This window comes from Rhinoderma darwinii, unplaced genomic scaffold (assembly GCF_050947455.1).
Source record: "Rhinoderma darwinii isolate aRhiDar2 unplaced genomic scaffold, aRhiDar2.hap1 Scaffold_1587, whole genome shotgun sequence".
NCBI lineage: Eukaryota > Metazoa > Chordata > Amphibia > Anura > Rhinodermatidae > Rhinoderma > Rhinoderma darwinii.
The window spans coordinates 74,251-93,293 of NW_027461990.1; the positions used below are offsets into that span (position 1 = coordinate 74,251).

Below are 19,043 nucleotides of genomic sequence, written 5' to 3' on the forward strand. Positions count from 1 at the left end.
CAGTATATATACATATATATATATTACATACATAGAACACATAGACCAGTATATATATATATATATATTACATACATAGAACACATAGACCAGTATATATATATATTACATACATAGAACACTTAGACCAGTATATATATATTACATACATAGAACACATAGACCAGTATATATATATTACATACATAGAACACATAGACCAGTATATATATTACATACATAGAACACATAGACCAGTATATATATATTACATACATAGAACACATAGACCAGTATATATATATTACATACATAGAACACATAGACCAGTATATATATATTACATACATAGAACACGTAGACTAGTATATATATATATTACATACATAGAACACATAGACCAGTATATATATATTACATACATAGAACACATAGACCAGTATATATATATTACATACATAGAACACGTAGACTAGTATATATATATATTACATACATAGAACACATAGACCAGTATATATATATTACATACATAGAACACATAGACCAGTATATATATATATTACATACATAGAACACGTAGACTAGTATATATATATATATTACATACATAGAACACATAGACCAGTATATATATATTACATACATAGAACACATAGACCAGTATATATATATTACATACATAGAACACGTAGACTAGTATATATATATATATTACATACATAGAACACATAGACCAGTATATATATATTACATACATAGAACACATAGACCAGTATATATATATTACATACATAGAACACGTAGACTAGTATATATATATATTACATACATAGAACACATAGACCAGTATATATATATTACATACATAGAACACATAGACCAGTATATATATATTACATACATAGAACACGTAGACTAGTATATATATATATTACATACATAGAACACATAGACCAGTATATATATATATTACATACATAGAACACATAGACCAGTATATATATATTACATACATAGAACACATAGACCAGTATATATATATTACATACATAGAACACATAGACCAGTATATATATATTACATACATAGAACACATAGACCAGTATATATATATTACATACATAGAACACATAGACCAGTATATATATATTACATACATAGAACACGTAGACTAGTATATATATATATTACATACATAGAACACATAGACCAGTATATATATATTACATACATAGAACACGTAGACTAGTATATATATATATTACATACATAGAACACATAGACCAGTATATATATATTACATACATAGAACACATAGACCAGTATATATATATTACATACATAGAACACGTAGACTAGTATATATATATATATTACATACATAGAACACATAGACCAGTATATATATATATTACATACATAGAACACATAGACCAGTATATATATATTACATACATAGAACACGTAGACTAGTATATATATATATATTACATACATAGACCACATAGACCAGTATATATATATTACATACATAGAACACATAGACCAGTATATATATATTACATACATAGAACACGTAGACTAGTATATATATATATTACATACATAGAACACATAGACCAGTATATATATATATTACATACATAGAACACATAGACCAGTATATATATATTACATACATAGAACACATAGACCAGTATATATATATATTACATACATAGAACACATAGGCCAGTAGATATATATTACATACATAGAACACATAGACCAGTAGATATATATAATACATACATAGAACACGTAGACCAGTATATATATATCCCTGAGGAAGCGATATTTGCGAAACGCGCGTCGGGGTGCCTCAATACTCGGTGGGTCACTTTACCTCCAAAACACCTCCATGGGTAAGCCTTCAGTTTTGGTTTTGTTTTTTCTGTGGTTCTGTTAAGCGGACTTGTGGTTCCCCTTTACACCAGGCTATAGTGGGCTGGCTCCCCCCTTTTTCCCTTGTTCTATTTCTGGAACCATGTTTTTGAAGAGTTAGACGTAACTCTCTTGCTACTAGTTTGTAGACGTTATTTCATCTACTGCTTGTGTGCATGCACTACTTGGTGGAGAGATGGCGCAGATTCCGTTTCAGTAAACCAGCACTGTCTGTATGTTATGGCGATGTGCTTTCTCTCCCCCACATATCTATATACTAACGGAACCTTTCACGCTTTTGTACTTATGGCATACCCGTGTTGAGGGTTTTTTGATACCTGATCCACCTATTTACTTTCAATTTTAAAACATCTCGTTGTGTATTTGTGTTTTTATATTTGTCTATTTTCGAATGTAACAATAAAATTATTTTTCTTTGTGTACTTATAGTCTATGACTCCTTTTTCTCATGGTTTTCAATGTAAATGTGGAGTTTTCGCTAGTTTATAGTGACATTTTTGGAGGTAGTACATTTCGCCCTGCGGGTGATACCTAGCCAAATTACCATACCTGTGAGACTTTTTGGTTGTTAACAGTATATATATATATATATTACATACATAGAACACATAGACCAGTATATATATATTACATACATAGAACACGTAGACCAGTATATATATATTAGATACCTAGAACACATAGACCAGTATATATATATTACATACATAGAACACGTAGACCAGTATATATATATATTACATACATAGAACACATAGACCAGTATATATATATATTACATACATAGAACACATAGACCAGTATATATATATTACATACATAGAACACATAGACCAGTATATATATATATATTACATACATAGAACACATAGACCAGTATATATATATATATATATATTACATACATAGAACACATAGACCAGTATATATATATTACATACATAGAACACATAGACCAGTATATATATATTACATACATAGAACACTTAGACCAGTATATATATATTACATACATAGAACACTTAGACCAGTATATATATATTACATACATAGAACACATAGACCAGTATATATATATTACATACATAGAACACTTAGACCAGTATATATATATTACATACATAGAACACATAGACCAGTATATATATATATATATTACATACATAGAACACATAGACCAGTATATATATATTACATACATAGAACACATAGACCAGTATATATATATTACATACATAGAACACTTAGACCAGTATATATATATTACATACATAGAACACTTAGACCAGTATATATATATTACATACATAGAACACATAGACCAGTACATATATATTACATACATAGAACACTTAGACCAGTATATATATATTACATACATAGAACACATAGACCAGTATATATATATATATATATATATATTACATACATAGAACACATAGACCAGTATATATATATTACATACATAGAACACATAGACCAGTATATATATATTACATACATAGAACACATAGACCAGTATATATATATTACATACATAGAACACTTAGACCAGTATATATATATTACATACATAGAACACATAGACCAGTATATATATATTACATACATAGAACACTTAGACCAGTATATATATATTACATACATAGAACACATAGACCAGTATATATATATTACATACATAGAACACATAGACCAGTATATATATATATATATATATATATATATATATATATATATTACATACATAGAACACGTAGACCAGTATATATATATATATATATATATTACATACATAGAACACATAGACCAGTATATATATATTACATACATAGAACACATAGACCAGTATATATATATATTACATACATAGAACACATAGACCAGTATATATATATATATATATATATATATATATTACATACATAGAACACATAGACCAGTATATATATATTACATACATAGAACACATAGACCAGTATATATATATATATATATATATATATATTACATACATAGAACACGTAGACCAGTATATATATATATATTACATACATAGAACACATAGACCAGTATATATATATATTACATACATAGAACACATAGGCCAGTATATATACATATATATTACATACATAGAACACGTAGACCAGTATATATATATATATATATTACATACATAGAACACGTAGACCAGTATATATATATTACATACATAAAACACATAGACCAGTATATATATATTACATACATAGAACACATAGACCAGTATATATATATATATATATATTACATACATAGAACACATAGACCAGTATATATATATTACATACATAGAACACGTAGACCAGTATATATATATTACATACATAGAACACATAGACCAGTATATATATATATATATTACATACATAGAACACATAGACCAGTATATATATATTACATACATAGAACACATAGACCAGTATATATATATTACATACATAGAACACATAGACCAGTATATATATATATATATATATTACATACATAGAACACGTAGACCAGTATATATATATATATATTACATACATAGAACACGTAGACCAGTATATATATATATATTACATACATAAAACACATAGACCAGTATATATATATTACATACATAGAACACATAGACCAGTATATATATATATATTACATACATAGAACACATAGACCAGTATATATATATTACATACATAGAACACATAGACCAGTATATATATATTACATACATAGAACACGTAGACCAGTATATATATATTACATACATAGAACACATAGACCAGTATATATATATATATTACATACATAGAACACATAGACCAGTATATATATATATTACATACATAGAACACGTAGACCAGTATATATATATATTACATACATAGAATATGTATGTAATATATATACACATAGACCAGTATATATATATTACATACATAGAACACATAGACCAGTAGATATATATAATACATACATAGAACACATAGACCAGTATATATATATTACATACATAGAAAACGTAGACCAGTGTATATATATATATATATATATATATATATATATATATATATTACATACATAGAACACGTAGACCAGTAGATATATATATATATTACATACATAGAACACTTAGACCAGTATATATATAACATACATAGAAAACGTAGACCAGTAGATATATATTACATACATAGAACACGTAGACCAGTAGATATATATTACATACATAGAACACATAGACCAGTATATATATATATTACATACATAGAACACGTAGACCAGTAGATATATATATATATATTACATACATAGAACACGTAGACCAGTATATATATATATATATTACATACATAGAACATGTAGACCAGTAGATATATATTACATACATAGAACACATAGACCAGTATATATATATATATATTACATACATAGAACACTTAGACCAGTATATATTTATTACATACATAGAAAACGTAGACCAGTATATATATATATATATATTACATACATAGAACACGTAGACCAGTAGATATATATATTACATACATAGAACACGTAGACCAGTATATATATATTACATACATAGAAAACGTAGATCAGTATATATATATATTACATACATAGAACACATAGACCAGTAGATATATATTACATACATAGAACACATAGACCAGTAGATATATATAATACATACATAGAACACATAGACCAGTATATATATATTACATACATAGAAAACGTAGACCAGTATATATATATTACATACATAGAACACATAGACCAGTAGATATATATTACATACATAGAACACATAGACCAGTAGATATATATAATACATACATAGAACACATAGACCAGTATATATATATATTACATACATAGAAAACGTAGACCAGTATATATATATTACATACATAGAACACATAGACCAGTATATATATATATTACATACATAGAACACGTAGACCAGTATATATATATATATATTACATACATAGAACACGTAGACCAGTATATATATATTACATACATAAAACACATAGACCAGTATATATATATTACATACATAGAACACGTAGACCAGTATATATATATTACATACATAGAACACGTAGACCAGTATATATATATATTACATACATAGAACACATAGACCAGTATATATATATTACATACGTAGAACACATAGACCAGTATATATATATATACACATAGACCAGTATATATATATTACATACATAGAACACGTAGACTAGTATATATATATATTACATACATAGAACACTTAGACCAGTATATATATATTACATACATAGAACACATAGACCAGTATATATATATTACATACATAGAACACATAGACCAGTATATATATATATATATATATATATATATATATATATATATATGTATATATATATTACATACATAGAACACATAGACCAGTATATATATATATATATATATATTACATACATAGAACACATAGACCAGTATATATATATTACATACATAGAACACGTAGACCAGTATATATATTACATACATAGAACACATAGACCAGTATATATATATATATATTACATACATAGAACACGTAGACCAGTATATATATATATATATTACATACATAGAACACTTAGACCAGTATATATATATTACATACATAGAACACATAGACCAGTATATATATATATATATATATATATATTACATAGATAGAACACTTAGACCAGTATATATATATTACATACATAGAACACTTAGACCAGTATATATATATTACATACATAGAACACGTAGACCAGTATATATATATTACATACATAGAACACATAGACCAGTATATATATATATATTACATACATAGAACACATAGACCAGTATATATATATATATATATATATATATATATATATATATATATTACATACATAGAACACGTAGACCAGTATATATATATATATATATATATATATATATATATATATATATATTACATACATAGAACACGTAGACCAGTATATATATTACATACTGTAATGGCAGGAAGGAGGTGAAGGGAACAAGTGAGCCCTAATCTACCCACCGCCCTGTCCCTGCCTACTTGCAACGACCCGCCCTAGGCGACGGGGTACAACTTGGCGGCGGTCCCTACGCTGTCTAAGTGCAAGGGAGACAAACAGGGAACACGCAAGGGAATACAGTAGCCCACGGAACGCCACCCTGATTGGTGGGAGCAGGTGTCAGTCTCAGAGGTCTGGCCTCAGGTGTCGACTGATTAATACTGGGAGTATACCCAGATGTAGTGCCTGGCAGATCCTTTACAGTACTCCCCCTTTTATGAGGGGCCACCGGACCCTTACTAAGAGGACCCGGTTTAGTGGGGAAGAGAAGGTGGAACCTCCTTATCAATACCCCAGCGTGAACATCTCGAGCAGGTACCCAAGTCCTCTCCTCCGGCCCGTATCCTCTCCAATGGACCAGGTACTGGAGGGAGCCCTGGATCATCCTACTGTCCACAATCTTGGCCACCTCGAATTCCACCCCCTCAGGGGTGAGAACGGGAACAGGAGGTTTCCTCGAGGGGGACCAGGACGGGGAGCAGCGTTTCAGGAGGGAGGCATGGAAGACGTCGTGTATGCGAAAGGATGGGGGCAGCTCCAGACAGAAGGATACAGGGTTGAGGACTTCAATGACCTTATAAGGTTCAATAAATCGGGGAGCAAACTTCCTGGACGGGACCTTAAGGCGCAAGTTCCTCGACGACAACCACACCAGATCCCCGACGACAAACCGGGGGTTAGCAGAACGTCTACAATCAGCCTGAATCTTTTGTACGCTCTGGGACGCCTCTAGGTTCTTCTGAACCTGGGCCCAGACTGTGCACAGTTCCCGATGAACGTCCTCTACCTCGGGATTATTGGAACAACCAGGGGAAACGGAGGAGAACCTAGGATTAAACCCGAAATTACAGAAAAACGGGGAGACCCCTGACGAGTTACTGACCCGGTTATTCAGGGAAAATTCGGCGAGGGGAAGGAATGAGACCCAATCAAATTGACAGTCAGAAATGAAACACCTTAAATATTGTTCCAGGGATTGGTTAGTCCTTTCCGTTTGGCCATTAGTTTCGGGATGGAAGGCGGAGGAGAAGGATAGATCAATCTCCAACTTTTTACAAAAAGCTCTCCAAAATAAGGAAACAAATTGTACCCCTCTGTCCGAAACTATATTGACCGGGGCCCCGTGGAGACGCAGAATGTGTTTCACAAACAAAGAAGCTAACGTCTTGGCGTTAGGTAGTTTCTTAAGGGGCACAAAGTGGCACATCTTGCTGAAGCGGTCTACTACCACCCACACCACCGACTTGCCCTGAGATGGAGGCAAATCGGTGATAAAATCCATGGAGATATGGGTCCAAGGTCTCTGGGGAATGGGCAAGGAATGTAGTAAGCCCGCAGGTCGGGACCTAGGGGTCTTGGACCTAGCACAGACCTCACAAGCGGCGACGTAAGCCCTAACGTCTTTAGGCAACCCAGGCCACCAATAGTTTCTGGTAATGAGGAGTTTGGTACCCAAGATGCCAGGATGACCAGATAGAGCGGAGTCATGGTTTTCCCTGAGTACCCTTAGCCGGTATTGCAGGGGGACAAACAGTTTGTCCCCAGGGAGGTTCCCGGGAGCTGAACCTTGATCAGCCGCGATGTCATAGGCTAAGTCAGAATCAGTGGCAGAAACAATTATACCAGGGGGTAGAATACAAGCAGGATCCTTCTCAGAAGGAGGATTAGCCATGAAACTACGTGACAGTGCATCAGCCTTAATATTTTTGGACCCAGCCCTATAGGTAACCAAGAAATTAAATCTGGTAAAGAACAGTGCCCAACGAGCTTGTCTAGGATTAAGCCTCCGGGCAGATTCTAGGAAAACCAGATTCTTGTGGTCAGTAAGGACCGTTACCTGGTGTCTGGCCCCCTCCAAGAAGTGACGCCACTCTTCAAAAGCCCATTTAATGGCTAAAAGTTCGCGGTTGCCAATATCATAGTTACACTCCGTGGGCGAAAACTTCCTAGAGAAGTAAGCACAGGGGCGGAGATGGGTGAGGGAGCTGGTACCCTGGGACAAGACGGCCCCCACTCCCACCTCGGACGCGTCAACCTCCACAATAAATGGCTCCCTTTGGTTGGGCTGAACCAGCACGGGGGCCGAGATAAAGCACTTCTTGAGGGTCTCAAAAGCCTGGACGGCCTCAGGGGGCCTATGGAGGACATCAGCACCCTTGCGAGTGAGGTCCGTAAGAGGCTTAGCGACGACCGAGAAGTTGGCAATAAATCTCCTGTAATAGTTAGCGAACCCCAAAAAACACTGTAGCGCCTTCAGGGAGGCAGGTTGGACCCATTCCGCCACAGCCTGAACCTTGGCAGGGTCCATGCGGAATTCATGAGGAGTGAGGATTTGATCTAAAAATGGTATCTCCTGTACCCCAAACACACATTTTTCGGTCTTCGCAAACAGATTATTTTCCCGAAGGACCTGGAGGACCTTCCTGACATGCTCCACGTGGGAGGACCAGTCCTTGGAAAACACCAGTATGTCATCAAGGTACACTACAAGAAAATTACCCAGGTAATCTCTCAGAATTTCATTAATAAAATTCTGGAAGACAGCAGGGGCGTTACACAACCCAAAGGGCATGACTAGGTATTCGAAATGACCTTCGGGCGTGTTGAACGCAGTTTTCCACTCATCCCCCTCTTTGATGCGGATAAGGTTATACGCCCCCCGTAGATCGAACTTAGAGAACCATTGGGCCCCCTGAACCTGATTAAAAAGATCCGGAATCAAAGGAAGGGGATACTGGTTCCTTACTGTGACCTTATTCAAGTTCCGATAATCAATGCACGGCCTAAGACCACCATCCTTCTTCCCCACGAAAAAGAAGCCAGCACCTACAGGAGAAGTCGAGGGGCGAATGAAACCCTTGGCCAGGCATTCTTGGATATACTCCCTCATAGATTTACGTTCAGGACATGAAAGATTAAATATCCTCCCCTTAGGAAGCTCGGCACCAGGCACCAAATCGATGGCGCAATCGTAATCTCTATGAGGGGGCAACACCTCGGAGGCCTCCTTAGAAAACACATCAGCGAAGTCCTGAACAAACTCAGGAAGCGGGTTTACCTCCTCCCGGGGAGAAATAGAGTTAACCGAAACACATGACATCAGGCAATCACTACCCCATTTGGTGAGATCCCCAGTATTCCAATCAAACGTGGGATTATGCAGCTGCAACCAGGGAAGACCTAATACCAGATCGGACGATAATCCCTGCATCACCAGTACAGAGCACTGCTCCAAATGCATGGAGCCAACAAGGAGTTCAAAAACAGGAGTATGCTGAGTAAAATAACCATTAGCAAGAGGAGTGGAGTCGATACCTACTACAGGGATAGGATAAGGTAAATAAATAAATGGCATTTTTAGAGACATAGCAAATTCCACAGACATGATATTAGCAGATGAGCCCGAATCCACGAAGGCACTGCCAGTGGCAGACCGGCCAGCAAACGAGACCTGAAAGGGAAGCAAAATCTTATTGCGTTTAGTATTAACGGGAAATACCTGTGCGCCCAAGTGACCTCCCCGATGATCACTTAGGCGCGGAAGTTTTCCGGCTGCTTATTCTTGCGCCTGGGACAGGTGTTCAGTAGATGCTTGTCGTCCCCACAATAGAAGCAGAGACCATTCTTCCTGCGAAACTCTCTACGTTGTCGAGGGGACATGGAGGCCCCGAGTTGCATAGGTACCTCCGAGTCCTCCGTGGAAGAGCGAGGAGACGGGACCTCGGGGGGAATCGCAGGGCAGTCAGAGGGGAAAACATTGAAACGTTCAAGCTGACGTTCCCTGAGACGTCGGTCAAGTCGTACTGCTAGGGCCATAACCTGGTCTGGGGAGTGAGAAGAGGGGTAGCTAACCAGCAGATCCTTCAGGGCGTCAGATAATCCTAACCTAAACTGGCACTTTAGGGCCGGGTCGTTCCACCGAGAAGCTACGCACCACTTTCTAAAATCAGAACAGTATTCCTCAACAGGTCTCCCACCCTGACGTAAGGTCACCAGCTGACTCTCGGCTAAGGCAGTCCTGTCAGTCTCGTCGTAAATGAGACCGAGGGCAGAGAAAAACCGATCAACGGAGGAAAGTTCAGGGGCGTCAGGAGCCAAGGAGAAGGCCCACTCTTGGGGCCCTTCCTGGAGTCGGGATATAATGATACCCACCCGCTGGTTCTCGGAACCTGAGGAGTGAGGTCTTAGGCGGAAATAAAGTCTGCAACTCTCCCGGAAGGAGAGAAAAGTCTTACGGTCCCCTGAGAACCGGTCAGGTAACTTGAGGTTGGGTTCTAAAGGTGAGGTGAGGGGTACTACAAAGGCAGCGTCAGACTGATTGACCCTCTGAGCCAGGGCCTGGACCTGTAGGGAGAGGCCCTGCATCTGCTGGGTCAGGGTCTCAAGGGGGTCCATGATAGCGTCAGCGTAGAAGAAATAGTAGACCAGGTAAGGGCTTGTTATTATGTAATGGCAGGAAGGAGGTGAAGGGAACAAGTGAGCCCTAATCTACCCACCGCCCTGTCCCTGCCTACTTGCAACGACCCGCCCTAGGCGACGGGGTACAACTTGGCGGCGGTCCCTACGCTGTCTAAGTGCAAGGGAGACAAACAGGGAACACGCAAGGGAATACAGTAGCCCACGGAACGCCGCGAGGAAACGGAGCGGTGAATGAGCCAGTCAGGATCAGGAAGTAGTGGAGTATACAAACGGGAGCACGGAGCAGAAGCAAGCCAGGGGCAGAGCAACGCAGGATAAACGGAACTGAAGCAAGGCAGAAGCACGGCAGAAGCAGGCTGGAGCAAGGCAGCAGTGGGGCCAGGAATCCAAAAAGAATAACAAGCAAGGAGGAAGAGAAAACGGCAGGTATAAATGGACAGGGGGCGGAGCTAACTCTGACTGACCAGGCCGCGATAGGCTCTCCCACTCCTGAGCCTGCCACCCTGATTGGTGGGAGCAGGTGTCAGTCTCAGAGGTCTGGCCTCAGGTGTCGACTGATTAATCCTGGGAGTATACCCAGATGTAGTGCCTGGCAGATCCTTTACACATACATAAAACACATAGACCAGTATATATATATTACATACATAGAACACGTAGACCAGTATATATATATATATATTACATACATAAAACACATAGACCAGTATATATATATTACATACATAGAACACGTAGACCAGTATATATATATATTACATACATAGAACACATAGACCAGTATATATATATTACATACATAGAACACATAGACCAGTATATATATATATATATATATATATATATAATACATACATAGAACACATAGACCAGTATATATATATATTACATACATAGAACACATAGACCAGTAGATATATATAATACATACATAGAACACATAGACCAGTATATATATATATTACATACATAGAAAACGTAGACCAGTATATATATATATATTACATACATAGAACACGTAGACCAGTAGATATATATATATATATATATATTACATACATAGAACACTTAGACCAGTATATATATATTACATACATAGAAAACGTAGACCAGTATATATATATATATATATTACATACATAGAACACATAGACCAGTAGATATATATTACATACATAGAACACATAGACCAGTAGATATATATAATACATACATAGAACACATAGACCAGTATATATATATATTACATACATAGAACACATAGACCAGTATATATATATATTACATACATAGAACACGTAGACCAGTATATATATATTACATACATAGAACACATAGACCAGTATATATATATTACATACATAGAACACATAGACCAGTATATATTACATACATAGAACACATAGACCAATATATATATAATACATACCTAGAACACATAGACCAGTATATATATATATATATATATATATATATATATATATATATATTACATACATAGAAGATGTATACATACCAGCGTGCTCCTCTGGGCTTGAGATAGTTTTGTGGCTACAAAATACTGGACGGGGGCCAGGACGATGATGACGGCGGCTCCAATGAAGGCGCTAATCCCCAGGATATAATAGAGGAGGATGATCCCGACAATAATCTAGAAGAAGAAGATCCTCATCAGACTAAGACCTGGGAGAGGACAACATCCCACCATCCTACCCTCCGGAGAACGTGCCCCCCCGCCCCGCACCTTAAAACCAACAATATCTACAACCGCTTCTTGTTATATTCCAGAAGTTTCGATTTTAACCCTCGCACTTCCAGGCTGCTCGGGATTCCCTCCTCGTAGCAGCGAGAGAAAAAAGCAGCAGATTCACGCAGAGATTTCCCAAAAAATTCCTGCAACAAAAGGTCAAAATGAAGCAAGTCAGTCGCTGCCCCCCCCCCCCGGATATACAGCGTGGAGCGGTAACCACCGACCCCAGGGGAAAACTTCGGAGAAAACCTTCATCCCGAACATAATAAGGACGTTATAACGGCTCGGTGACCTGGTAACATCTCATTCACTGACCCCCGGATACTGGACGGGACCTCAGGGTCGGAGGATGGAATAATCACAGAACACCCCGTCCCACAGACCGAGGACTGGAAAGTATGTGAACCCTGCACCGGGGAGGAGAATTTCTGTATAAATTGGACCTAAAACAAGTTCAGATTTGTATCAAACTCATAAAATCAAATACAGAGAAGGACGGGGACCCCTTTATGTGAGGACGTGTGAACTGACGGATCAGTCCGGGGCCGTGGACTGGCGGGGGTTCTGCCCTAAGTGAAGCGTAACACGAACCTTCCCTACAGAAGTCAGGACCCCGGACCGCCCGGCAGACGTTACTGAGGACCCCGGATGGAGGAGGCCCCAATATGACCCCTGTCCAGTACAGTCCTCTGCACCCAACAGGAACCGATCCAAGAGCGGACGAGAAGCTGGAGGTCGCTCAGACACCAGGATGACGCCGCTGGTCCGGTCCGTGGTAGTTACACAAGTTGTTTCCCCGACAATGGAAATGAACTTCATCACTGGGGAGACACGAAGGACTCGCTCTGATCGCAGCAATAACAGACAATCACATCCCCGGAAAACATTTAGAAAACGGAACATTCTGTCTGGTGAAAAACGAGACGTGCCACGTCTGTGAGGGGACGGTGGTGCCATGCACTGGGGGGGCCATCACTGGTAGAGCTGCGGATCGTGGCAGCAAATTCTAGAGGAACATCAGGGTGTCCATCCACGAACAGGAGGATCTGCCACGAAGACGACGGTCCAGGGGACCCGCGCAGTCACTGTACGGCTGGAGCGGGAGACCGTTCATGTCTTGGGATGTCCCTTCAAGCTGAATGTGCCGGACTGATTAACAATGGTTGAAGCCATCTCTGCCCAGTCGGCCACTCCGGATACGGAAAACACGGGCACATAAATTTTTCGGTTAAAGTCATGAAATGCATGATGTTCCCCCCCCCTCCCCCGCTGCGGTTTCTGTAATTGTATTCTTTGATTTGGGGATTTAGATGAAGATCAGGTCACGTTTTAGATCAAATGCAGAAACTTCTGCCAACGTCTGGGCACGTCTTCCGTGTCCTGGTGATGGATTTCTCCGCCCTGATGTCTCAGTAATCACAATAATTGCCGGCTGAGGAATATTCATCAATAGATATTAAATTTCTGAGACGTTTATGAGGCAGAGGAGTCTGCGGAAGAACCCAGATGTCTCCTGTGATGTACAGCCGCGTGGCCTAGAACAAGTCAGCGGGCGGACAGGGCCCTACAGGGGGCGCTGTGTCAGTTATATCGATGTGGCTATGGTGGGCAGCCGGGACACCCCTCACAAGAGCCACAACCGGACGGTCCACAATGAAGTTTACCAGATAATTGTCAGAGGTCAAATCAATAAAACCCCCATTCATAACAATGGGGACGATGCACTTGTCAAGCCGCCTGTCCACTGAGAATGAGACCTCGCAAGGCTCGGGGTCCCCCTACAATTACACTAATAACTGCTCACAGCTGAACATAAAAGAACACCCCCATATCTGCTGCTCGTCACATAATATCTTGTACCACAACACACAGGTCACGGCCTGGATAAAGGACCTAACGCAGACCCCCCACCGTGTACGGGCTGACCCCCCCACACGTGTACGAGCTGACCCCCCCACCGTATACGAGCTGACCCCCCCACCGTGTACGAGCTGACCCCCCCACCGTGTACGAGCTGACCCCCCCACCGTGTACGAGCTGACCCCCCCATGTCTACGACCTGACCCCACCCACGTGTACGAGCTGACCCCCCCACCGTGTACGAGCTGACCCCCCCCACCGTGTACGAGCTGACCCCCCCCACCGTGTACGAGCTGACCCCCCAACCGTGTACGAGCTGACCCCCCCCACCGTGTATGAGCAGACCCCCCCGCCATGTACGAGCTGACCCCCCCCACCGTGCAGAGTGGGGATACCCGCCTGGGGGCACAACACTCCTGATGGGAAGGAGAACATGTATTCTGGGATGGGGGGTCTTGAATCAGGTGGGGTCCCCATCTTCTATGTCATTCACCTAAACAACTGAGAGCAAAGTAAATAAAAGGAATTTCAGGTAAAAGCTCCTCCGGTCATTGCTCCGCATACTACAGACTGCCGCACCTGAACGGGCATCGCCCAGAGATTGGGACACAGGAAGAAAAACCACATGAGCTGATTGGCGTCGATGGCCACCAGGTTGCAGATCTGTCCGGACGTCATCTCTCCCATGGACATGTTGGACGTTGATAAGTGCAGAATCTTGTTGTAGATCTTGGTCTGTGGGAGAGAAAAAACAATAAGTACAGAAACCAGAAAATCGCACCTACGGCTACCACACAAAACCACCGCCATCCTCCGCAGAATGTGGTGGAGCCGGGAAGGTTGTGGGCATTTTGCAGCCTCTTCCTTTTTGTCTGTGGTTTCTGTCGGTCTTCATTCTCGGTCCGTGCTTACTGAGTGGGTGGGCTTTTCCTGGTGTGATGTCAGAGCTGTACTGGGTGCTCTGTACCAATCAGATGTCTGCTCCTCCCCTCTACTATTCCCCTCATGCACGCTCACATACCGGCTGCAGATTCCCCCCTCCTTCTCATACCCTCTTACAGCATATACGGCTGCAGCTGCATCCCCCTGCTCTGTCTGGTCTACTGCATCTCTGCAAAATAATGCTCTGGGGACGGAGAAGGTTTATAAACGTTTTCATAGAAACTAAAGGCAAAGAGAGGGGAGGGGGAGGTACAGGCTGCTGAAGGGTGGAGTTTCTCTCATTCCTGCTGAGGAGTGCAGACGGGTGTAGTCGTGCGCGGGATGATGTGGTCCTGCGTGGAATGGTGTGGTCCTACGTGGAATGATGTGGTCCTGCGTGGAATGGTGTGGTCCTGCGTGGAATGGTGTGGTCCTGCGTGGAATGGTGTGGTCCTGCGTGGAATGGTGTGGTCTTGCGTGGAATGGTGTGGTCCTGCGTGGAATGGTGTGGTCCTGCGTGGAATGGTGTGGTCCTGCGTGGAATGGTGTGGTCCTGCGTGGAATGGTGTGGTCCTGCGTGAAATGATGTGGTCCTGTGTGGAGAAGCTCCTGGGACTCCAGCATTCAGGCCCAGACCAGGGACTCTACTTATACCTTCAGCCCTGGTTTGTAAGATCGTACCTGGGCTTGGAGAGGGCCCCCATCCTAAGATGGAGCCTCGGTCCTTCACCCTCAGGAGCAGGCTGGTGGGGGGTGGAGGGACAAGCCAGGCAGCTGGGAAGAGACAGTCAGTCCCGAGAAAAAAAGTCACCATAGGGCAGCAGCAATGTGGCCCCGGCTCCCGATAAAGCTGAGGCGCCAAGAGGAGCCGCGAGGAGAGGACCAGAGATGGCGTCAGGAGATAGTCGCTGGATTCGGAGGTACCGAGCGAGACTGGAAAGACGAGCAGCGAGGACGGAGGAGTGAGGAAGAAGGCGGAGCCATGCAATTTGCGGCTGACATCATCGTCTGAGAGCAGCTCTGAGTCCGAGGACGAGCGTCCCCCAGTTCTACTTACCCAGATCCGGGAGCTGGAATCCCCAATATCGATGGAGGGATTCTGCTTCGGCTCAGAGCTGCCGGCTGAGGAAAAAGAAGAAAAAAAAAGGAGAAGAGGCAGCAGGTGAGACTTCTATATAAATTGGGGTCTCCCCTGCTCTCCGGGCCAGAGGATGTCTCAGTTCAGGGTGCAGATCCCACAAGCCCCCCAGTACTAGCCTCTGCAGTGGGGCTGGAATGGGTAAGCAGGGAGAAAATCATGGGGCCGGGTAAAATGGCGCCCGACGCCATTCCCTGCACAGGGGACGGTAACATCGCTTCAGGGGAAGTGGTCCCGAGGCTGACGGAAGGCGAGCCCCCAAAGCCGGCCAGTAGTGCGAGTCTGGGGCCGGTAAACAGGGTGGACCGGAAGTCAGTGGCACCTCCCCGCCATGTAGCTGACCGGATGTCAGCCGGCCCGGTAACACCTCAGTCGGCTGGCAGAGTAGGCGGAAGGTCATCTACTGCCCCGGGCAGAGGCGATGCTGACCATGATATGGAGCCAATCGGAAGCCACCCCCTGAGAAAGGGGAGTGGTTTGGATGCCGCAGCCCAAGGTGGGTGCGGTGTCCAAAATAATGAGGCTAAAAACCCAATGCTGGCGCTGCCGCAAGACATCGATAGAAGAATATAATAAAAAGTGCAAGGCATGAGGGCTGTATAGAAAATGTTTCCCAACCCCCTCTGGTTGCCATGGACAACAATGCAGCGGAGGGTAGCGTGGAGGGACCGCCTATAACATCTGCCGATCCCCCCACAAAAGCACCTGATGATGCAGAGATGGAAAGTGGAGGAGGGGAAAAAAAGAATAATATTGAGCCTGGCCAAAAAACTGAACATAAAAGTGTTGTGTGAAAATGTGGATAAAACGTGAACGTAGTAAGTGCACCATCCAAAGGTGCAGAGGGGCCGAATGCTCCGTTCACTACTACTCCCTGCAGATCTTATGGTGGAGGGACCATCGGCTCACCCTTCTTCATCCTCCGGCCCCAGGGACGGTAACTTGCAACAGCGTCTCCTGGAGGCCTTAAGGGGAGGGAAGCAGACCCTAACATTAGGGGGTGTGCAGCGAGACCTATCCTTTTGGATAGAGAGGTACGCTCTGGATGCCTTCCAAAAGAGAAGGGGAGATCAGTGGTCGCTCCCAACAACCGGGCAGGCTGTAGCCAGGAGGAATGTGGTCCGTCTCCGGTGGCGTGGCAATGATGCGTGCCCTCCTAGAAAGAGGGTGGTGGAGCTGCTGATGGAGATGGGCTTCAAGGCGAGGGACATCTTTGCCTTGATACATCCTCATGGTGCAGCCGAGTTCGACATCAGCTTTGTTCACTCGGGGGGCCTTGAGGTCTTCTGGGGGAATTATGAGCTGGTGAAGAGCGAGTCCGGCTGGCGGTAGTTAGCTGTACAAGCAATATCCCGCCAGAGTGGTCACAAGAAAGTGACTGTTCTTACACGTAACAAGTCACTTTCTTGCGTTGATATCATGACCTGGTTGAGCAGATATGGTGAGCTGGTGGAGATGCCAAGGAAGAACTTGGAAGAATTTGGCATCTGGTCATGGGCAAACTGTGTCCCACATTCCATCCTCCGCTTTTCTCGGAAGGGATCGAAGCCTAGTCTTCTACCAGGGGCAACCGAAGATGTGTCACCGGTGTGGCGACCCTTCGAACCTGAGCGCGGGCTGCAGAAGTGCACTCATTGTGGGGGGGGGGGTAGGCCATCTGGCTGCAACGTGTGACCAGATTAGGTGCCACCTGTATGGTGACTTAGGTCACCCATTCAGTCGGTGTCCTCACTCCATGGTCAACGCTGTCTCTAAACCTGTGGAAGAGGAAAGTGGGGTGGTGGCTTCTGCAGGTGAGGAGGCATGTGGAGATTGCGGAGCCCAAGCACTTGTGAAGAACGCTAAGAGAGGCCCCCCTTCTTATTAACGAAGG

The 19,043-nt window shown here is 41.7% G+C and overlaps 1 protein-coding gene across 1 annotated transcript in view; it reads right to left on the reverse strand.

Moving 5' to 3' along the window:
* LOC142699464 (ATP-binding cassette sub-family C member 8-like) overlaps window positions 1-19,043 on the reverse strand; it is a gene marked incomplete at its 3' end in the record, with an annotated part of 108,455 nt that overhangs the window by 12,279 nt on the left and 77,133 nt on the right. Inside the window, exons 8-9 of the mRNA XM_075848053.1 lie at window positions 15,691-15,846; window positions 13,018-13,152 (exon numbers count right to left, since the gene is read on the reverse strand). Of these exons, the coding sequence (XP_075704168.1) occupies window positions 13,018-13,152; window positions 15,691-15,846 (291 nt within the window). The remainder of the gene's footprint in view (window positions 1-13,017; window positions 13,153-15,690; window positions 15,847-19,043) is intronic.